This window comes from Olea europaea, chromosome 8, assembly GCF_002742605.1.
Source record: "Olea europaea var. sylvestris chromosome 8, O_europaea_v1, whole genome shotgun sequence".
Taxonomy (NCBI): domain Eukaryota; kingdom Viridiplantae; phylum Streptophyta; class Magnoliopsida; order Lamiales; family Oleaceae; genus Olea; species Olea europaea.
Window position 1 is genome coordinate 1,463,129 of NC_036244.1, and position 16,983 is coordinate 1,480,111.

At 38.8% G+C, this 16,983-nt stretch overlaps 1 protein-coding gene across 1 annotated transcript; it reads right to left on the minus strand.

Moving 5' to 3' along the window:
• Window positions 1-14,243: 14,243 nt before the first annotated feature.
• LOC111398469 (subtilisin-like protease SBT1.7) lies at window positions 14,244-16,751 on the minus strand. Its single transcript, XM_023025383.1, has one exon. The coding sequence runs from the start codon at window positions 16,701-16,703 to the stop codon at window positions 14,469-14,471; it is 2,235 nt and encodes a 744-aa protein (XP_022881151.1). The 5' UTR covers window positions 16,704-16,751; the 3' UTR covers window positions 14,244-14,468.
• Between the last annotated feature and the right edge of the window lie 232 nt (window positions 16,752-16,983).

A 16,983-nucleotide genomic window follows, 5' to 3' on the forward strand; every position in this document is an offset into this window, starting at 1 on the left:
TTCCTTGTCTTTTCTCACTTTTCAAATGATGAGATTCAAGACGATAGCCTAGAGCAAGATGAGCTCAGTACAAATAAAGTAAAAAATTTACTTTTAGTTCGAATTAAAGTTAACTTAATGGTGTTAGGTTTAGTAGGTAATCATTTCTACAAATTATTGCCATTACTTTTATTAATGGTAGGTAACTGTAGCACTTCTAAGCCTAGTGTTAGATTTGCGGTGAACACACAAATGAAACCAGGTGGTATTCAAGGTTTAAATAGATACAAATGTTAGAACGAACGCTATTTGAAGGAATAATGTGTGGTTTCTATTATCTTGGTTTACAAAAATGATTAATAGCTCAAGGCATCGTGTACACTGAGTAGTTAAGTAAATTTGATAGATTCTCACTAGATGATTTCTAAAGTCAAACTATTGATCCAGATGTAGATTTTTTTTTTTTTCCTTTTTTTTGTAAATCCAATTTCTATTGTTGGAAATTGTTACTTTTGAAGATATTCAAATATAATATAATTTAAGAAGTTGTGTTGGATTAAAGAGTTGTTTCTTTTAATCTGAAAGTCTATTGGCAATAGTTACGTCTTGTAACAAAATTTCGTAAGAAGATATATCAAGAAATCTATGAAGATAGAATTAACATAGTAAAGGACTTATTGTCAAAGATTTGTATCCGTTCTTCTAATTGTTGGACCCTTTTCATGTTCATGTCTTTTATATTATAAGGCGCTGTATAAGGTGGATTCGTAATTGGTTTGGTTATTACTGGATGGAACACTGATGGCACTTCCATCAATGAGCATGAATGTGTACTCATTATGTTTCCATTGCCATCACTAATAGAAGCTCCAACGTTGATCATCGGCGAATCTATAGACCCCACTGCCCCTACTATTGACACACTAAAAGTGCAGCTTAAATCAAACAGCCCAAAGAGTGAAGTCCAATTGGGGAGTCCAGGATAAAGGTCCAAACAGGATTATTGATGAATGCAGTGGAAGCCCACGAACACAGTAACATCATCGCCCAAACTTGCAAGATGCCCAGAATCTGAGCGAATGGAGTGCCTTACGGTCGCCCAAAGCGATGACCCCGTTCTTGCCCAAACCTTCGAATCGTCCAAGATCTTAGCAAACATAAAATATTATGGTTATCCAGAATAGCAGTTATTAAGTAATCTTATCACATTCCACGATTCAAGGAGCCCAGTTGAAGGCGATTGAATGACAAAGAGTAATGGCAGCAGTTAGAGATGGCAGTTCCACGACAAGTTAGCCACCATAAAGAAAGTGGATAGTTATAAAGCGATCAAGCAGTTTCCAAGCAGTTTGTCACGAGATAATCATCAAGGGAATATAAAAAGGAAGAGGAGACATAGAGAAGAGGAGAATAAAAAACACTCTCAAATAGAAAATATGTAATTTCAATTTCTTAGTTTAAATTTAAACACTTCTTTTAGTACTCGTGTGCTTGCACCCCTTGGAAGCATTCTGTTTATTTCCAATTGTAAATCATCGCCAATAAATCACCCCTTTTTGGGACTTTGTCTCAGGAAGTTTGTTCCTTACACAATCGTCTAATCCCTTTTTAATTGTTAACGACTACCCACGCGAAACAATTTGGCACGTCCAGTGGGACATTAGTGTTTGGTGTTGAGGATACAAAAAGTGAAATAATATGCCTCACAAATCTGATAAAGAAGCAGCAAGTCAGGGAGGGGTCCAGTATGTGATTGAGCGATATGAGGAACAGCAAAGCTCTCCACAAACAGAGTGACAGAGTCAGAGCAATCACAGCTGTTACGAACCAATGACAGAGTTGAGTCCTCGAACCATGCGTGCATTGCTTTGAGAACTCACACAGGATGTCGTTGTACAGGTAAATCTACGAAATGTTCATAATATGAAAAGATTTACCCAGAATAAGAATGCACATTATGACAACATGGCCAAACAACTGAATACATTAAATGAAATAATGAATAAGTTAGTAGGCCAAATTTGTCAGCCAGTTGTGCCTATTGCAAGTCACTTTCAAGCTAGGACAATTGTATGACATAATTCCCCAGTCCTAAGTCCAAATCAAGGGATAGAACCACCTTTTGGTCCATCTACTTCAAACCAGAGGGATTGTGTAATGCCAAATCAAAATAGTGGTAATGGTACATCAAACTTGGGGGTAACCTAAATGTAAGAGACAATGTCCTAAATAATAGACAGAATACCCCATGTGTTAATGATAGAATAATTATTCAGGCTAATAGTAACAATGGCCCAAATCATAGCAACTTTGTTGCCAACCAAGGACCAAATATCAGGCCTCAGGCAAATCAACCGATGAACGAACCCGTAGGAATTCCATATGACCCCAATGTCATGTTGAGAAATCAAATTATGGAAATAATACAGGATCAAATAGCTTTCAGGGTACGTCCTGTCATTAGGCCGACTTACACAAAGACATATCCTGATTGGGTAGACCAAGCATATCCATGGCCTAGAGGGTATAAAGTGCCAGAATTCTCATTATTTATCGGTTTAGGAGAGATGTCTACTCTAGAACACATAGGACGATTCACATTGCAAAGTGGTGAAGTAACCGACTACCATAAAATGAGATTGTTCCCTAGTTCATTAACAGGAATAGCTTTCTCCTGGTTCATCAATTTGCCAACGAACTCTGTTCAAACATGGCAACAATTGGAGCAATTGTTCCATGCTCAGTTTTATAAGACTGAGTCTGAAGTTACTTTGGTCGATTTGGCGAATCTACGTCAAATGCCAAACGAATGGGCAAAAGGTTTCCTTCAAAGGTTCAAGACAGCAAGAAATAAATGTTTTGTACCTTTGCCCGAAAAGGAGTGTCAAAATCGCTCAAAGTTGTCTAAACTTTGATTTGAAAAAGAAATTCCAAGACAGGGAATTTCCTGATCTTTTCCAATTGAGCTCAAATGTGATTAGGTATGAACAATTAATAAGAGAAGAAGAGCAAATGAAAAATTCTAGCAAGGGGACTTATTATAGAGACCCAAATTTTGATGTTCATACCATTAATGATGAATATCACGATCAAACTGAAATGTATCTGGCCAAATTAATCAAAGGAGACACGTATACTTGTCCTATAATGGCTAAGCCTAGATCGTCGAGCAAGGATTGAAAACAAAAAGACTAGAACGTTCTCGTTCGATGTAACCAAAGCTGACCTTATATTTGATAAACTATATAAGGGTAAGCAGATAAAGTTGAGCGATAAACATAAGTTGCCAAGCCCTAAACAAATCAAGGGTAAAAAATATTGTAAGTGGCATAATGCATGGTCACATTTGACTAACAACTGTTTGGTTTTTCGCCATGTGTTACAGGACGCCATTGAATCAGGAGGAATTACGTTCGAGGATAAGAAGAAGATAGCAGTGGATGAAAATCCTTTTTCACGGCCACTTGGGGTGAACACGGTAACGACTGGTTTCAAAAACAGGTTGTCAAAATTCAAGTTGGTTATAGACGACGAAGATGAGGACCCTGGGCCACACCCCAGTGTCTTTGAACGTATCAAAGGGAAGGAGCCTAATAAGGATGAAGACGTCCTGTGTGCAAGATGTAAAGGAGAAGTGAGTGCAAATACAGAGAAACCAGGGATATGGCAGCATCACCATCGCCCTAGTTTGTTCCCAAACGCTCAGTTTGTTGGAGGGCGAGGTACATCATTCTATAGGGGACCGTCTTTTGAGAGGCAATTCAGGTCAATAAATAATGGGAGAACATTCAAGCCGCAACCTCGCCAACCAAATGTATGGCATTCGTTCCGGTATAATGCGGGAAGGGTGATACCCTTCAACGAGATGACTAGAACCCAACAAAGGCATTTTCAACGAAATTATGGACGAATGATGAGACAACAATAGGGAGTGTCATGTCCTAAGGCGCCTAAACTACTCGAGATAGCCAATCAAAATGTTCTCCAAGACAGTGAAGAGACTGGTACAGGTGAATTGATGGAAGAATTACCAGAGAGTTATTCTGGGAGATCGAAGTTTGGACGAGACAGAAGGGATGAAGAAGATCCAGATCAGCCTCTTACTATTCAGTTCGGTATGTTACCTCCTGTCGTGGCTAATAACTACTTACTAGCCAATGAGTTCAAGAACAAAGAGAAAGAAGAAGAGAAAATGGAGGATAACGAAGAACAAGCATGTGTGCTGATATGTGAAGAAGGCCAAACTTCTAGATGGGCCTACAATGACGAAGAGGTTGATGGTATGACGAACATCGAAGAGAAAATTAATCTGGAAGTAGAAAGAAGAAAGAGAGGAGTATCGCGCAATACCCTGTTGAAGCAACTACATAGAGAAGGTGTTCGTGAAGTGGATTTATTGGGAGAACCATCTGGACGTTCTTTCGATTATTATGTGTTGTATGGGACACCCAAGAGAAAAAGGAGAGTACCTCGCTCTGAAAAGTATGGGTCACCCCAAGAATATTGCCTCCTCCCACAGGTTGGGTAACCGAAAAAGAAGCATTAGAGAACAATAAAAAGGAAATTCAGGAAGCGGAAGCTCAGTACGACATACTGCACGTTGACTTATCACAAAAGGATAATTCAACAGAGAACAAGCAGGAAGTAGAAATAGATGCTATCAAAAATGTTATTTTTAAGAGACCAGCCATGAAATTAACTAAACACTTGAGGTCATTGTACATTAAAGCTTTAGTTAACGGTATACCTGTGGCGAAAGTACTTATCGATAATGGAACAGCTATAAACACCATTCCATCTAGGATGATGAGGAAATTTGCAAAGACAGAAAGTGATATGATTCCAACAGAAGTCATCCTTACAAGTTTCAATGGAAGAGCAACTTCAGCTAAAGGGGTTATGCCATTGGACATAATTGTAGGGACAACTACTAGGACCACAGTCTTCTTCGTAATAGATGGTCCTACTAGTTACAATGTGTTATTAGGAAGGGATTGGATACACGGAAGTCGCTGCATATCTTCATCGCTTCATCAATGCCTGGTTTTCTAGAATGACAAGGGTGAAGCAGAAGTGGTGCAGGCAGATCATAGACCTTTTGTCACAGAAGCAAACTCGGTGGAAAGGTTCATGTACGAAGAAAATTACGGACCTGCCAGAGTAGTCCAAGATGGAAAAAAAATTCAAATTGTTGCACAGAACGAAGAGTCGTTTTCAGTAGATGCACTCACTGAAATGTTCAGTCAAATGAGGCCAAACATAGTGGCCCTAGAAGAGCCAGTAATTGGCAAAAAAAAAAGTAATCAAGGAGTTTTAAATGAGTCGTAAGCAACAAAGGCAAATGGTCGATGTTCAGGCCTTTAAAGTCAAATTAATGGCTTTCAATAAAGAATGTAAAGACAAGACGAAAGAAGAAGAAGCATTGAAAGCATTGGGAGACAAATTGACAATGTTCGAGTTGGAACAAAGTATTGGCAGAGAAGTCAACAAGGTGGACTATTTAGAAGAAGAAGTGCCTATAAGGGAGATGGACGATGAAGTAATGAGGATCACAAGCCTGGATATGCTCAAGTACAAGACCCTCTGATTAAAGTGAATATTGGCAATGAAGGGGAAGATCGCCTAACATTCATCAGCTAGATGCTCGATCAAAAGGTTAGTAATAAATTAATCGCTTTATTAAAGGAATATAAAGATTGTTTTGCTTGGAAATATGAACATATGCCTGGTTTAAATAGAGATTTGGTAGAACATAGATTGCCAACCAAGCAAAATTTTAAACCTCATAAGCAACCTCCTAGGCGCTTTGCTCCTAATGTACTTCCTGAGATTAAGAAAGAAATAGAGCGATTACTAAAAGCAAGTTTTATTAAAACAACCAGATATGTCGAGTGGTTGTCCAATATCGTGCCAGTACTAAAAAAGAATGGTAAATTAAGGGTGTGCATAAACTTTAGGAACCTAAATATAGTCACACCCAAAGATGAATATCCAATGCCTACGGTAGATTCTTTAGTAGACTCGACTGCCAAACACGTAATATATTCCTTCATGGATGGGTATTCAGGATACAATCAAATTTATATAGTTGAGGAAGATATACACAAAACTGTCTTTAGATGCCCTGGATCACTAGCATGTTTTGAATGGGTAGTTATGTCTTTCGACCTGAAAAATGTCGGAGCGACTTATCAAAGGGCAATGAACTTGATTTTTCATGATATGATGGGAAAATTTGTTGAGGTGTATATAGATGATATAATAGTCAAATCCATTAAAGAAGAGGACCATTTTAAACAATTGAGATGTTTATTTGAGTGAATGAAGCAATATAAACTAAAATTGAATCCCTTGATATGTGTATTTGGTGTTAATGTAGGAAACTTCCTTGGTTTCTTAGTACACAAAAGGGGGATTGAACTTGATAAAAATAAAGCGAAGGACATTCTAGAGGCCAAACCATCTAGCAATAAAAAAGAATTGCAAAGGTTTCTAGGCCAAGTAAACTTTTTAAGACGCTTTATTTCTAATTGTGCAGGGCGAACTAAAACTTTTTCGCCTCTTTTAAAACTGAAAAATCATGACGAATTCGTCTGGAAAGAAGAGTATCAAAAGGCTTTTGAAAGCCTAAAAACATATTTATCAAGTCCACCAGTGTTGGTGTCACCAATCCAAGGATGGCCAATGAAAGTGTATATATCGGCTGAAAAAGAATCAATAGCTGGAATGGTCGCGCAAGAAGATCAATTTGGTGAAGAAATGGCGATTTACTACTTGAGTAGACGGTTAACGAAATGTGAATGTAATTACTCTGTCATTGAAAAATTATGTCTTGCATTGTATTTCACATGTACGAAATTAAGGGCTTATTTGCGGCCCGTAAACGTTTATTTGATTTCTAGAGTAAATCTGGTTAAGTATATGTTCTCTCGCCCTATTTTACACCAAAGTGTAGGCCTTTGAACTTTAACGTTATCAGAATTCGAAATATAATACATACCCCAAAAGGCAATCAAAAATCAGGCTTTGGCTAACTTTTTGGCCGATCATCCATGCCTTGACATGCCTGAAGAAATTGAATTAGAAATCGATTCATTTGAATTAAAACCTTGGGTGTTATATTTTGATGGGTCAAAAACCTCGAGTAGGAGTGGCATTGATAAATCCTTTAGGGATTTGTTACAAATTCACAATCACTTTGGAAAGGATGTGCACCAACAATCAAGCCGAATATGAAGCCTTAATCGTGGGTTTAGAATTAATGATAGATATGGAAATAAAAAATGTGATTGTTAGAGGTGATTCCCAATTGGTAATTCACCAATTGATCGGTGATTTGAAGTGCCAAAGTGATGTTATTATAAGTCAATATGAAATCGCCCAAGAATTATTAGAAGAATTCGATCAAGTAGAGCTTCAATGTATTAATAGGGTATATAATGACATAGCAAATCAGTTGGCCCAGATTGCTTCAGGGTATTCAAAGGCTTTAAATTGGAAATCTACTTGTGAATATGGAGTAATATTGCCCATGGCCCAAAGAAGGGCGAGAATGATTGAAATTCATTGCATACAAGATGGAGATGCAATAGATTGGAGGGCAGAGATTAAAAGGTTCCTTAAAGAACCTAATAAAGGAGGTAGTAGAAAAATGAAGTTACGTTTGCTAAACTATACATTGATAGATGAAGAGTTGTTTAAGAAACGCTCTGATGGTATATTACTAAAATGTGTAAGTTTGCAAGAAGCCAGAACAATCATCGCTGAAGTGCATGAAGGGATATGTGGAGCTCATCAAGTTGGCCAAAAGATGATATGGTCAATTATTAGGAATGGATATTTTTGGCCCAAGATAGGAGAATCATGTGTTCAATATGCGAAGAGTTGTCTAGCGTGTTAAAAGCATGGTCCAATACAAAGGGCGCCAGCAAGAGAGATGGCACCCATTATCAAACCCTGGCCGTTCAAGGGTTGGGCGATAGACCTGATAGAGAAGATTTATCCCCCATCATCCAAGCAACATACTTTTGTTATAGTTGCAACTGATTTTTTCACTAAGCGGGTAGAAGAGATACCTTTAAAGGAGATCACCCAAAAGAATAACATAGAATTTATCCGTGATCATATTATTTATAGATTTGGGATTCCACAAACTTTGATGGTAGATCACGAAACTTCTTTGAATGGAGATCAAGTGAAGATATTCTTGAGCGAGTTTGGAGTTAAGTTAGTGAACTCCACACCATATTACGTTCAATCCAACGGACAGGCAGAATCATCTAATAAGATTCTAAAAAATATCATAAGGAAAATGATAGATGAAAATACCAGAAATTGGCCCGAATGTCTAAACAAGGCCTTATGGGCTTATAGGACGTCGTCTCGGTCAAATACCAAAATTACTCCTTTCCAACTTACTTATGGACAGGAGGTCATTTTGCCTATGAAAATCAATGTGCAATCAATCAGAGTGTGTTTGCAACATAAGTTAAGTGATGGCGAGTATACTGAAACACTAGTTCAAAACTTATTGGAGTTGGACGAATTAAATCTGGACGTCCTAGATAGATTGCAAATTCAAAAACAAAGGATAGCTAAATTTTATAATAAAAAGGTTATAGTCAAGTCATTTAGTCTGGTCGAATTGGTTTGGAAATTAATACTCTCTTTGGATAACAAGGATCCAAAGTATGGCAAGTGGTCACCCAATTGGGAAGGGCCATATAAAGTAAATAGTGTGTTGCCTAATGGAGCCTATCATTTAGAAGATTTAGATGGCACCAAGCACATGAGGTTCATTAATGGCAAATATTTAAAAAGGTATGTTCCTTCCGTATTGGAAAGTGAACAAATAAAAACGTAATCAATATAATTGCGTTGAACGATCGAAGATAAATAAGGCAACGTAATCAATATAATTGCGTTGAACGATCGAAGATAAATAAGGCAAGAACGAAATACGTTCAAATAAATTCTTTTGTTATCAAATATTCATTACAAATTACGAGATACAAAATACTAAATGCTCTATGAGCTACAATTGAGAGCAAACTAATTTCTCGGTCGACCGCCAAATAAGAGGGTGAACCGGCCTTGATCACCGTCCTAATCGTACTGCTGCAAGGGCAAGCAGAGAGGCCGAGAAGCACTCTCAACAAGTAAAAAATGAAGAAAAGCACCCTCAAATCGCCTGCCTAATCGCATTACTGCAATAAGGGGCAAAGAGACTGAGAAGCACCTCAGCAAGTAAAGTGGCTTGAAAGGCATCCTCAAAAATCATCTTCCATCATTGAACTCCTTATAAAGAACATGGAGACGATGGGAAGACCTTCGCTGGCCAAAGAATATTTCTTATATCTCCCATATCAAATGTGACATCAAAACAGATAGCAAAATGGGCGAATCAAATGATCCATTTCTATGTAAGACGAAAATTTTGGATCAATTGTTGAGATGCCAAACGATGTCAGCAAATTAGTTTTTGAAGAAAAGAATGAAAATGAAAATAATAAGTGTGAAATACACGCGCATTTATAGAGGCATGAAGGCGAAAAGACAGAATATGAACGGCTACATTCGTGCCTAATAACTGAAATCAAATGGCCCAAAGTCTTGGGAAAAGAGACGGGAATACCAAGAAAGAATGTACATGAATCTTAGCATAAAGCAATTAAATGCTTTGGGGGGTTGACGATTAAGGACAATGTCAATTAATATGCAAGTAGACAATATAGTCGTTCATTAATGACTATAGCTGCTGTTATATTCAAAATTAGCAATAGCAATTAGTGCGAAATTACAAAAGGAAAGTTAAGGCATTGGATGTCTTAATTACAATTCACCCCAAGCCGAACGTATTCTTTCCCTAATCTTCGCTCTGTTGAAAAGAAGCGACATTTAGTTCAGCTACAAAATCGTTATCAACCTCCAGCTTTTTATACTTCTTAACCAAAGACTTGGTTCGTTCAATTCCTTGGGAAGCATTACGCTTTTTAGCAGCCATTCTCGCCCTACAGTCGTTCATCTTTGCTTGAAGCTCCTTCATCTCTGCAGCCAAGCTTACCATCAAAGAGTCTTCGATCATAACGTCGGAAGAGATTTCTTTCAATTCATCCTCGGCTTTGTTAATCTCTAGAAGTAAAGACTCTCTTTCGAATGCAGCATGAAGTTATTGAGTAATCTTGGCCTTCAGTTCAACATTTTTAGCTAGCAAGGAGAGGATGTTAGAGTGGACAATCTTCAATGTTGCTTTAAAGTCAGCAGAAAGATTTCCTTATGTTTAGTAGCACTAGCGTGGCCAATATCCATGTCTATAAAAGACACATACTCAAGTATCGACTACATGAGAGACTTCATATTTTCCTCCTAAAAAGCAGAAGGATGACTGGTTGAAGTAGAGCGAGACGTCTTGACTTGTCCCCAGGAAGTGAACAACTCCTGGATCGAACGCACAATCTCATCAGCATCCTGCGAAGAAAAATGTCAACATTGAGGGCTTTCACTACAATAAACGAAGCGAAAATGAAAGTGAGGTAAAAGGTTACCTTATCAGCAATCTTAGGAAGTTCAGGCATGTCACCAGCTGGCTCCACCACCTGTGGGGACTTCCCCTTATCTGGGCGAGAAGACTCTGCCACAACGGGCATGCCCATGGGAGCCTCTGCATAATTCAAGAAGCAATGAATGAGAAACCAGCAGCCCAAGCAAAGGTAAAATATCAAAATATGTATTTCCTTCTGGTTCGACATTTAGGGGGTCGGCACCCTGGGAAGAAGATGGCCCTTCTACTGGTTGACATGAAGATTTCGGGACTAAAGGTTTCTCTTTAAGCATAGTCCCTTCATCAGCTGATTTGGACGAAGCAGCTTCAGCAGAAGATGATGAAATAGGAGTTGCTAAAACCAAAGCCTTCGAAGAAGAGGCTGAACTTTTCTGAGAAATTCAGGTAAACCATTAGTACATAGAAAAGTATGTTTGTGAATAAACAAATTCAATTACCTTTCTCCTAAGGATGAGAAGAGCGTCATCATCATCATCATCATTATCATCCCGCAAAATGGGAGACGCCGAAGCTGGCCGTTTGCGGCTTAAGGCACCTTTAGCTGCAGTAGCCTTGGTAAGTGGAAAAGCAGATGGACGGATAGGATGTTTAGCGCGAGTAGAGGAGGAAGGATTCCTAATGGACACAGAATTGACCAAAATAGGAGAAGTAGAGGAAGTGTCTGGCTGATCCAATAAATGGAAGGCACGATTAGTATCAGTTGCAAACAATCTGCATTTTACTGATGGCCAAAGCTGTTCAAAAAGAGGATGGACGGCAAAGCTAGAGTTGAAAGGGGTTAATGAAAATTTGCTCGTCAAAAGAATGTTGCGAGCATCTACAACCTGTGCTTCTGCATTATTAATAGTGTGAAAACGATCTGTCAGATTTTTTGAGTAGCAATGAGGAACAGGTCAAGTTTGGCCAAAATCAAGTTGGCGAGCAAAAAATTGGGAAGCATATATTTCAACCCCAGCCTTGGCATTGGTTTCAGTTAAAATATCGTGGAATAATTTCTTCCCAATCAAAAACTGAAGCCAAACAAGTAGAGAGGTGCTCGCACTGTCCAGGGTGGATAGAGGTTGCACATAATCTGGAGTCAAGTGAGCAGGAAAAGGAAAGAAGGAAGGAACTGAATTTAAGGTATAAAAGAATGAAAAAATGTCTCTACTAGACATATTTACAGGTTTCAATGGGTCAATAGCTAGCCCATAGCAGTTAGCAGAACGAAGGGAAATGGATGAAGCACCAAGTGGTGGAAAGTATGCTCTCAACCACAGTTGAGTGAACCAAAGGGGTCCACTGCCGGTGGGAGATGCACCATTCGTCAGTTGAGATAAAGGCCTACCATGCGCCAATTCATGCGCTATGGGTAAATAGCTCATAGAATGTTTCATACTTGGCACGCAGAGAATATATTTACAGAGCCAAATTTGAAGAAAGACCACACGCTCAGTATGGGAAGGTTCAGCGCTTGAATGATTATAAAAGCCTTGCATGCTTGAATAGGACTCAGTAAGTTTCTTGTCAAATTTTCGGCTGACACTGGAAATCAAGATACCAGGAAAGATGGTATCGCCCAAAGGCGGAAGATTTACTCAGGCTTCAACGTCCCTTAAAGTAATAGAGATGGGACCAAGAGGGAAAACGAAGGTATTATATTCAGAAGACCAAAAACTCAAAGCAATTGGAAAAAGCACTGGATCAAAAATTGGGGGTTGAAGAGCGATTTCTAATAAGTCTGAAATCCTAACACGATCAAAAATCGCCTTGGTAGGGCCATGATTCACAAGACGTGCATGACATCTACGAAAAATAACATCAGCTTTGGGCCAAGTGCGAATACATTTTTCGCGAATTGGCCTTAATGGCAGAGAGTTCAGGAACAGAGGGTCTTGAGTGCAAGGGAACAGCAGGCCTACCGCCACTTGTCCAACGGCTTCGCCATTATTGAACGATGGACCCAGATAGAATTCATTGAGGTCAGTACTGGCTAGTGCAAGAAAGTTTGGATTTACATACGGCCTAGTAAGGATTTTCTAGAAATCTTCAAAATTAAAAGAATTATCAGATCGAGTTTGTGAAGTCGCCATTGGGTGCAAAGTACAATTTTGTTAAGATTTGCCTGAGAAACGTAGCAGAGAAGCAAGAAGATGAACAGTAAAATAGTGAGGAGGAAGCGCGAAATGTAGAGACGTGGTTTAGTGGTGCGATGAAATGGCGTGTCTTTTGAGTTTATAAGGGTTTGTAATGTTGCACCTTTTCAGGCTATAGAAGGAAATAATGATTGAAATTCTTGAGAATTTCAAATGCTGCTGGAAAATACAAAGTGAATATGGCAAAGATTAATAATTAGTATTAATCCTGCCATATTGGGGGGTAATTGTTGACACACTAAAAATGCAGCTCAAATCAAATAGCCCAAAGAGTGAAGCTCAATTGGGGAGTCCAAGATAAAGGTCCAAACAGGATTATTGATGAATACAGTGGAAGCCCACGAACACAGTAACATCATCGCTCAAGCTTGCAAGACGCCCAGAATCTGAGCAAATGGAGTGTCTTACAGTCGCTCAGAGCGATGACCCCGTTCTCGCCCAAACCTTCGAATCGCCCAGGATCTTAGCAAACATAAAATATTATAGTTATCTAGAATAGTAATTATTGAAGCAGTTATTGAGTAATCTTATCACATTCTACGATTCAAGGAGCCCGATTGAAGGCGATTGAACGACAAAGAGTAATGACAGCAGTTAGAGACGGCAGTTCCACGACAAGTTAGCCACCATAAAGAAAGTGGGTAGTTATAAAACGATCAAACAGTTTTCAAGTGGTTTGTCACGAGGAAATCATCAAGGGAATATAAAAAGGAAGAGAAGACATAGGGAAGAGGAGAATAAAAAACACTCTAAAACAGAAAATATGTAATTTCAATTTCTTAGTTTAAATTTAAACACTTCTTTTAGTACTCGTGTACTTGCGCCCCTTGAAGGCATTTTGTTTATTTTCAATTGTAAATCATCGTCAATAAAACATTCATTTTTGGGACTTTGTCTCAAGAGATTTGTTCCTTACACAATCGTCTTATCTCTTTTTAATTGTTAGCGACTACCCGCGCGAAACACCTACACTAAATTTGAAATCCAAAATTCTGGAATAGATTTTTCAAGATTATTAAAAAACAAAAAAAAAAACAAAAAAAAAAAAAAACTACTTATAATTTTTAATTTTGCCCCTATTTGCCTCCACAAATCTACTCTCCTAGTTCCACCCCTGATGGTGACATCCCATGCTATCACAGATGGGTGTTATCGATGGTTTTGTCAATGGCTGTCGATGAAAATATCATCAATGATGCTGTCACCATGACCTAGGAATTTCCATTGGAGAATCATGGAGAACAAATCTACTTTTTCTTATATATTTTAAATGCTTTGAAACAAGACTGCAAGATGTGTTTTTTAAGAAACGTGAAGCACCAATTAGGGGAAATTTGTAATATGCAGGTTCAAAAAATATTTATCATATGTATTCTCATTAAAAGTAATAATCCTTTCTTAGAGGTTAGGTTATTTCTTTCGAGTTTTCAAGCCCCTAGCCCATAATGTTAGTCAAATGGTAGTCCTCTTTCTCCAGTCTATAACTTGCCTTTAGGTTCTCAAGCTTTCTTAAGTTTCGGTAGCACCACTCTGACTATGCATAATGGAGAGATATGAGATTATTTTGGTTCTCTACTAGTTGATTAAATTGCCAACAATACATCAATTTGGTAACACGCTTCCAACAAAAGCATGTATAAAATTAAATTAAAAGGAAAAACAAATAAATCACAACAACAACTTATTACAGTGTGTCTAAAACTGTAATAGTTTTGATTATTAACATCACAAATCATGATAGCAAGTTATTTTGGTGTATAAATTTGAATTTGCTTGAGATTCTTTCTGGCGTTTCACCTCAATGAAACTGCTATAGGACTCCTTACAGAATGCTTTTGTGAAGTCCATTTGAGGAAACCTTGAACAACAGTACTGTTTGGAGCAGAGGGCAATCGGCTGAATGTCACTTCATATGTGGTCTTCTGATTCAGTTCTGAGAAGTTGAGCAAGCTGGGCTCAACACGTACATCAATCCCAGGTGGTGGCACAATCTCTAGACTGTAAGAGGACATAGGCTCGCCAACATTTGTTATTGTCCTTGTATAAGTTTGAGAAGACGATAAACGAGTAAAAGTAATAGCAAATGCAGGATAGTTCAGCTGTTCTTCTGGTATGCTTGATTCATTCGAGCAATTCACCTTGCGCTGTAAGATGACCCCAACTTGTCGGTTTGTGTAATTCAGTCCACACAGGTATGGAATGTAATCTACGGGTTGGATGTCATAAACCAGTCCTGGATCACTTGCTCTAGAAGGGTTGACGTGGCCTGCTCCTGTGGCAAAGATATTAGCAGGAAGGAATTTTTCGTCCTCAATTGGATCTAGGGCTAGATTTACAACATCAGCAGTAGTCATAATTGCAGATTTAATGGCAGCAGGGGACCAATCTGGGTGAGCGCTTTTGAGCAATGCTGCAGCGCCACTAAGGTGTGGACAGGACATTGAAGTGCCTGAGATTATGTTGAATGTTGATTTTGTATTCGTGTTGTTTTCTACGGAGACAGGCCAGGCTGCAAGGATGTTAACTCCTGGACCTAAAATGTCGGGCTTTAGGATTCCACGGCTTGCCCAGTTTGGGCCTCGGGAAGAAAATGCAGCAACCACAGGGGCTCGATCATCACCAATTATAGTTCCTTTAAATAAAATTGTTGCATTAGGAGCTGATGTTGAATTTATGAACATTTTGATTTTTAGTCCATCGGTATAACTGACGTGCGTTGCTGGAAGGACATGAGCTTCTGAAAAAGTCATGTTTGCATAACTATCAAAGTTTACAAGAATCATGGCGGCACCCCCAGCATTCTTCACTGCTATTCCTGTGGAAATTCTGCTTATCCCTGCACTTAACTCACATAACACTATTTTTCCTCTGATGTCGGTTTTGTTCAAAGAGCTTGCACTACATATTCGTAAACCAGAATCACTGGCATTAAGCATTGCAGGATAAACCAGAGGTAGGAGTTTTGAAGGGAAATCATTTGGCTGAAAAGCTGACTCGCCATGGAACTCTTCGTTGTTTCCAAGAAGGGCCGTTGCCCTTATTTTCCTGTCAATGGTACTGGCACCAACTGTGAGAATCCATGGAGCCTCATTTGATAAAGAAAAGTTAGATGGACCACTATTTCCTGCCGAACAACTAACCAGGATCCCTCTTTCCATTGCACTAAATGCGCCTAGTGCAATGGTATCTCCATAGAAATTGATGGACAATCTACCAAGAGAAAGGGAAAGGACATCAACGCCATCTTCAACAGCAGCGTCCATTGCAGCAAGTACAGCACTTTCGGAACAGAAAAAAGAGCAAACTTTGTAAATGGCCAAATGAGCAAGTGGAGCAATACCTGCTGCAGTCCCATTAGCATTGCCCAACACATTGGCACCATTCACAAAGTTTCCAGCAGCGGTACTTGCGGTGTGTGTGCCATGGCCATCATCATCTAGTGGCGTTGTGTCTCCTCTGATGAAAGTCCTAGCTCCAATGAGTTTGTTATTACAAGCAGTAAAATTGAAATCACACTTTCCCTTCCATTTTGCAGGTGGAGGTGGCATCCCTTCATCACTAAACGAAGGGTGGTCGGGGAAGATTCCAGAGTCTATTACACCAATGATCACACCTTTACCATAATTGGAGTCTTTCCAAAATCCCATATTTTGGTTTAACCCCAAGAAATTGGGACTGTGGGTCGTGTGCAAAGAATATTTTTCTTCAGGACGCGCTGAAATGAAACCTTCCTTCTTTTCCAGGGCTTTCACGTTGTCTGGTGATAATCTAACAGCAAAACCTTTGAACACAGAGTGGTACGAATAAATAATCTCTGGTGCCTCACCTGAGCTAGACGTGGTTGTTGGCAAAAATGAATGATACCAACTGTCTAGATCTTCAGATTGAGTAAAAATTTGGCCATCGGATGCTTCAACATGAACGATATAAGTTTCGAAACTGTTTTTTTCAGGATTATCATTTGCAAGTGTTGCCAATGAATGAAAATTTAGTATGCAAATGGCTGTGAGGAAGGACAAGACTCCCATGTTTGGTAATCACACAAAACTTCTTTCTTTGTTTCTCTATAAATTTTATTTTGAATTCTGTGGCATTTGTTTGAATTTGTAACCTGCTTATATAAGTGATATCCCTTATGTTATCTTATGATTAATGTCTGTTTCGTGTGTTGTCATAAGCTACTAAAATAATGAGAAACCAACATTCTGAAGGAATCAACTTGGTCATAAACACATGAAATCTGGTATGAATATTCGTCCGCAGTTGCTTCCATGATTATACAACTTCAACTGCAATCTCTTATTTGTG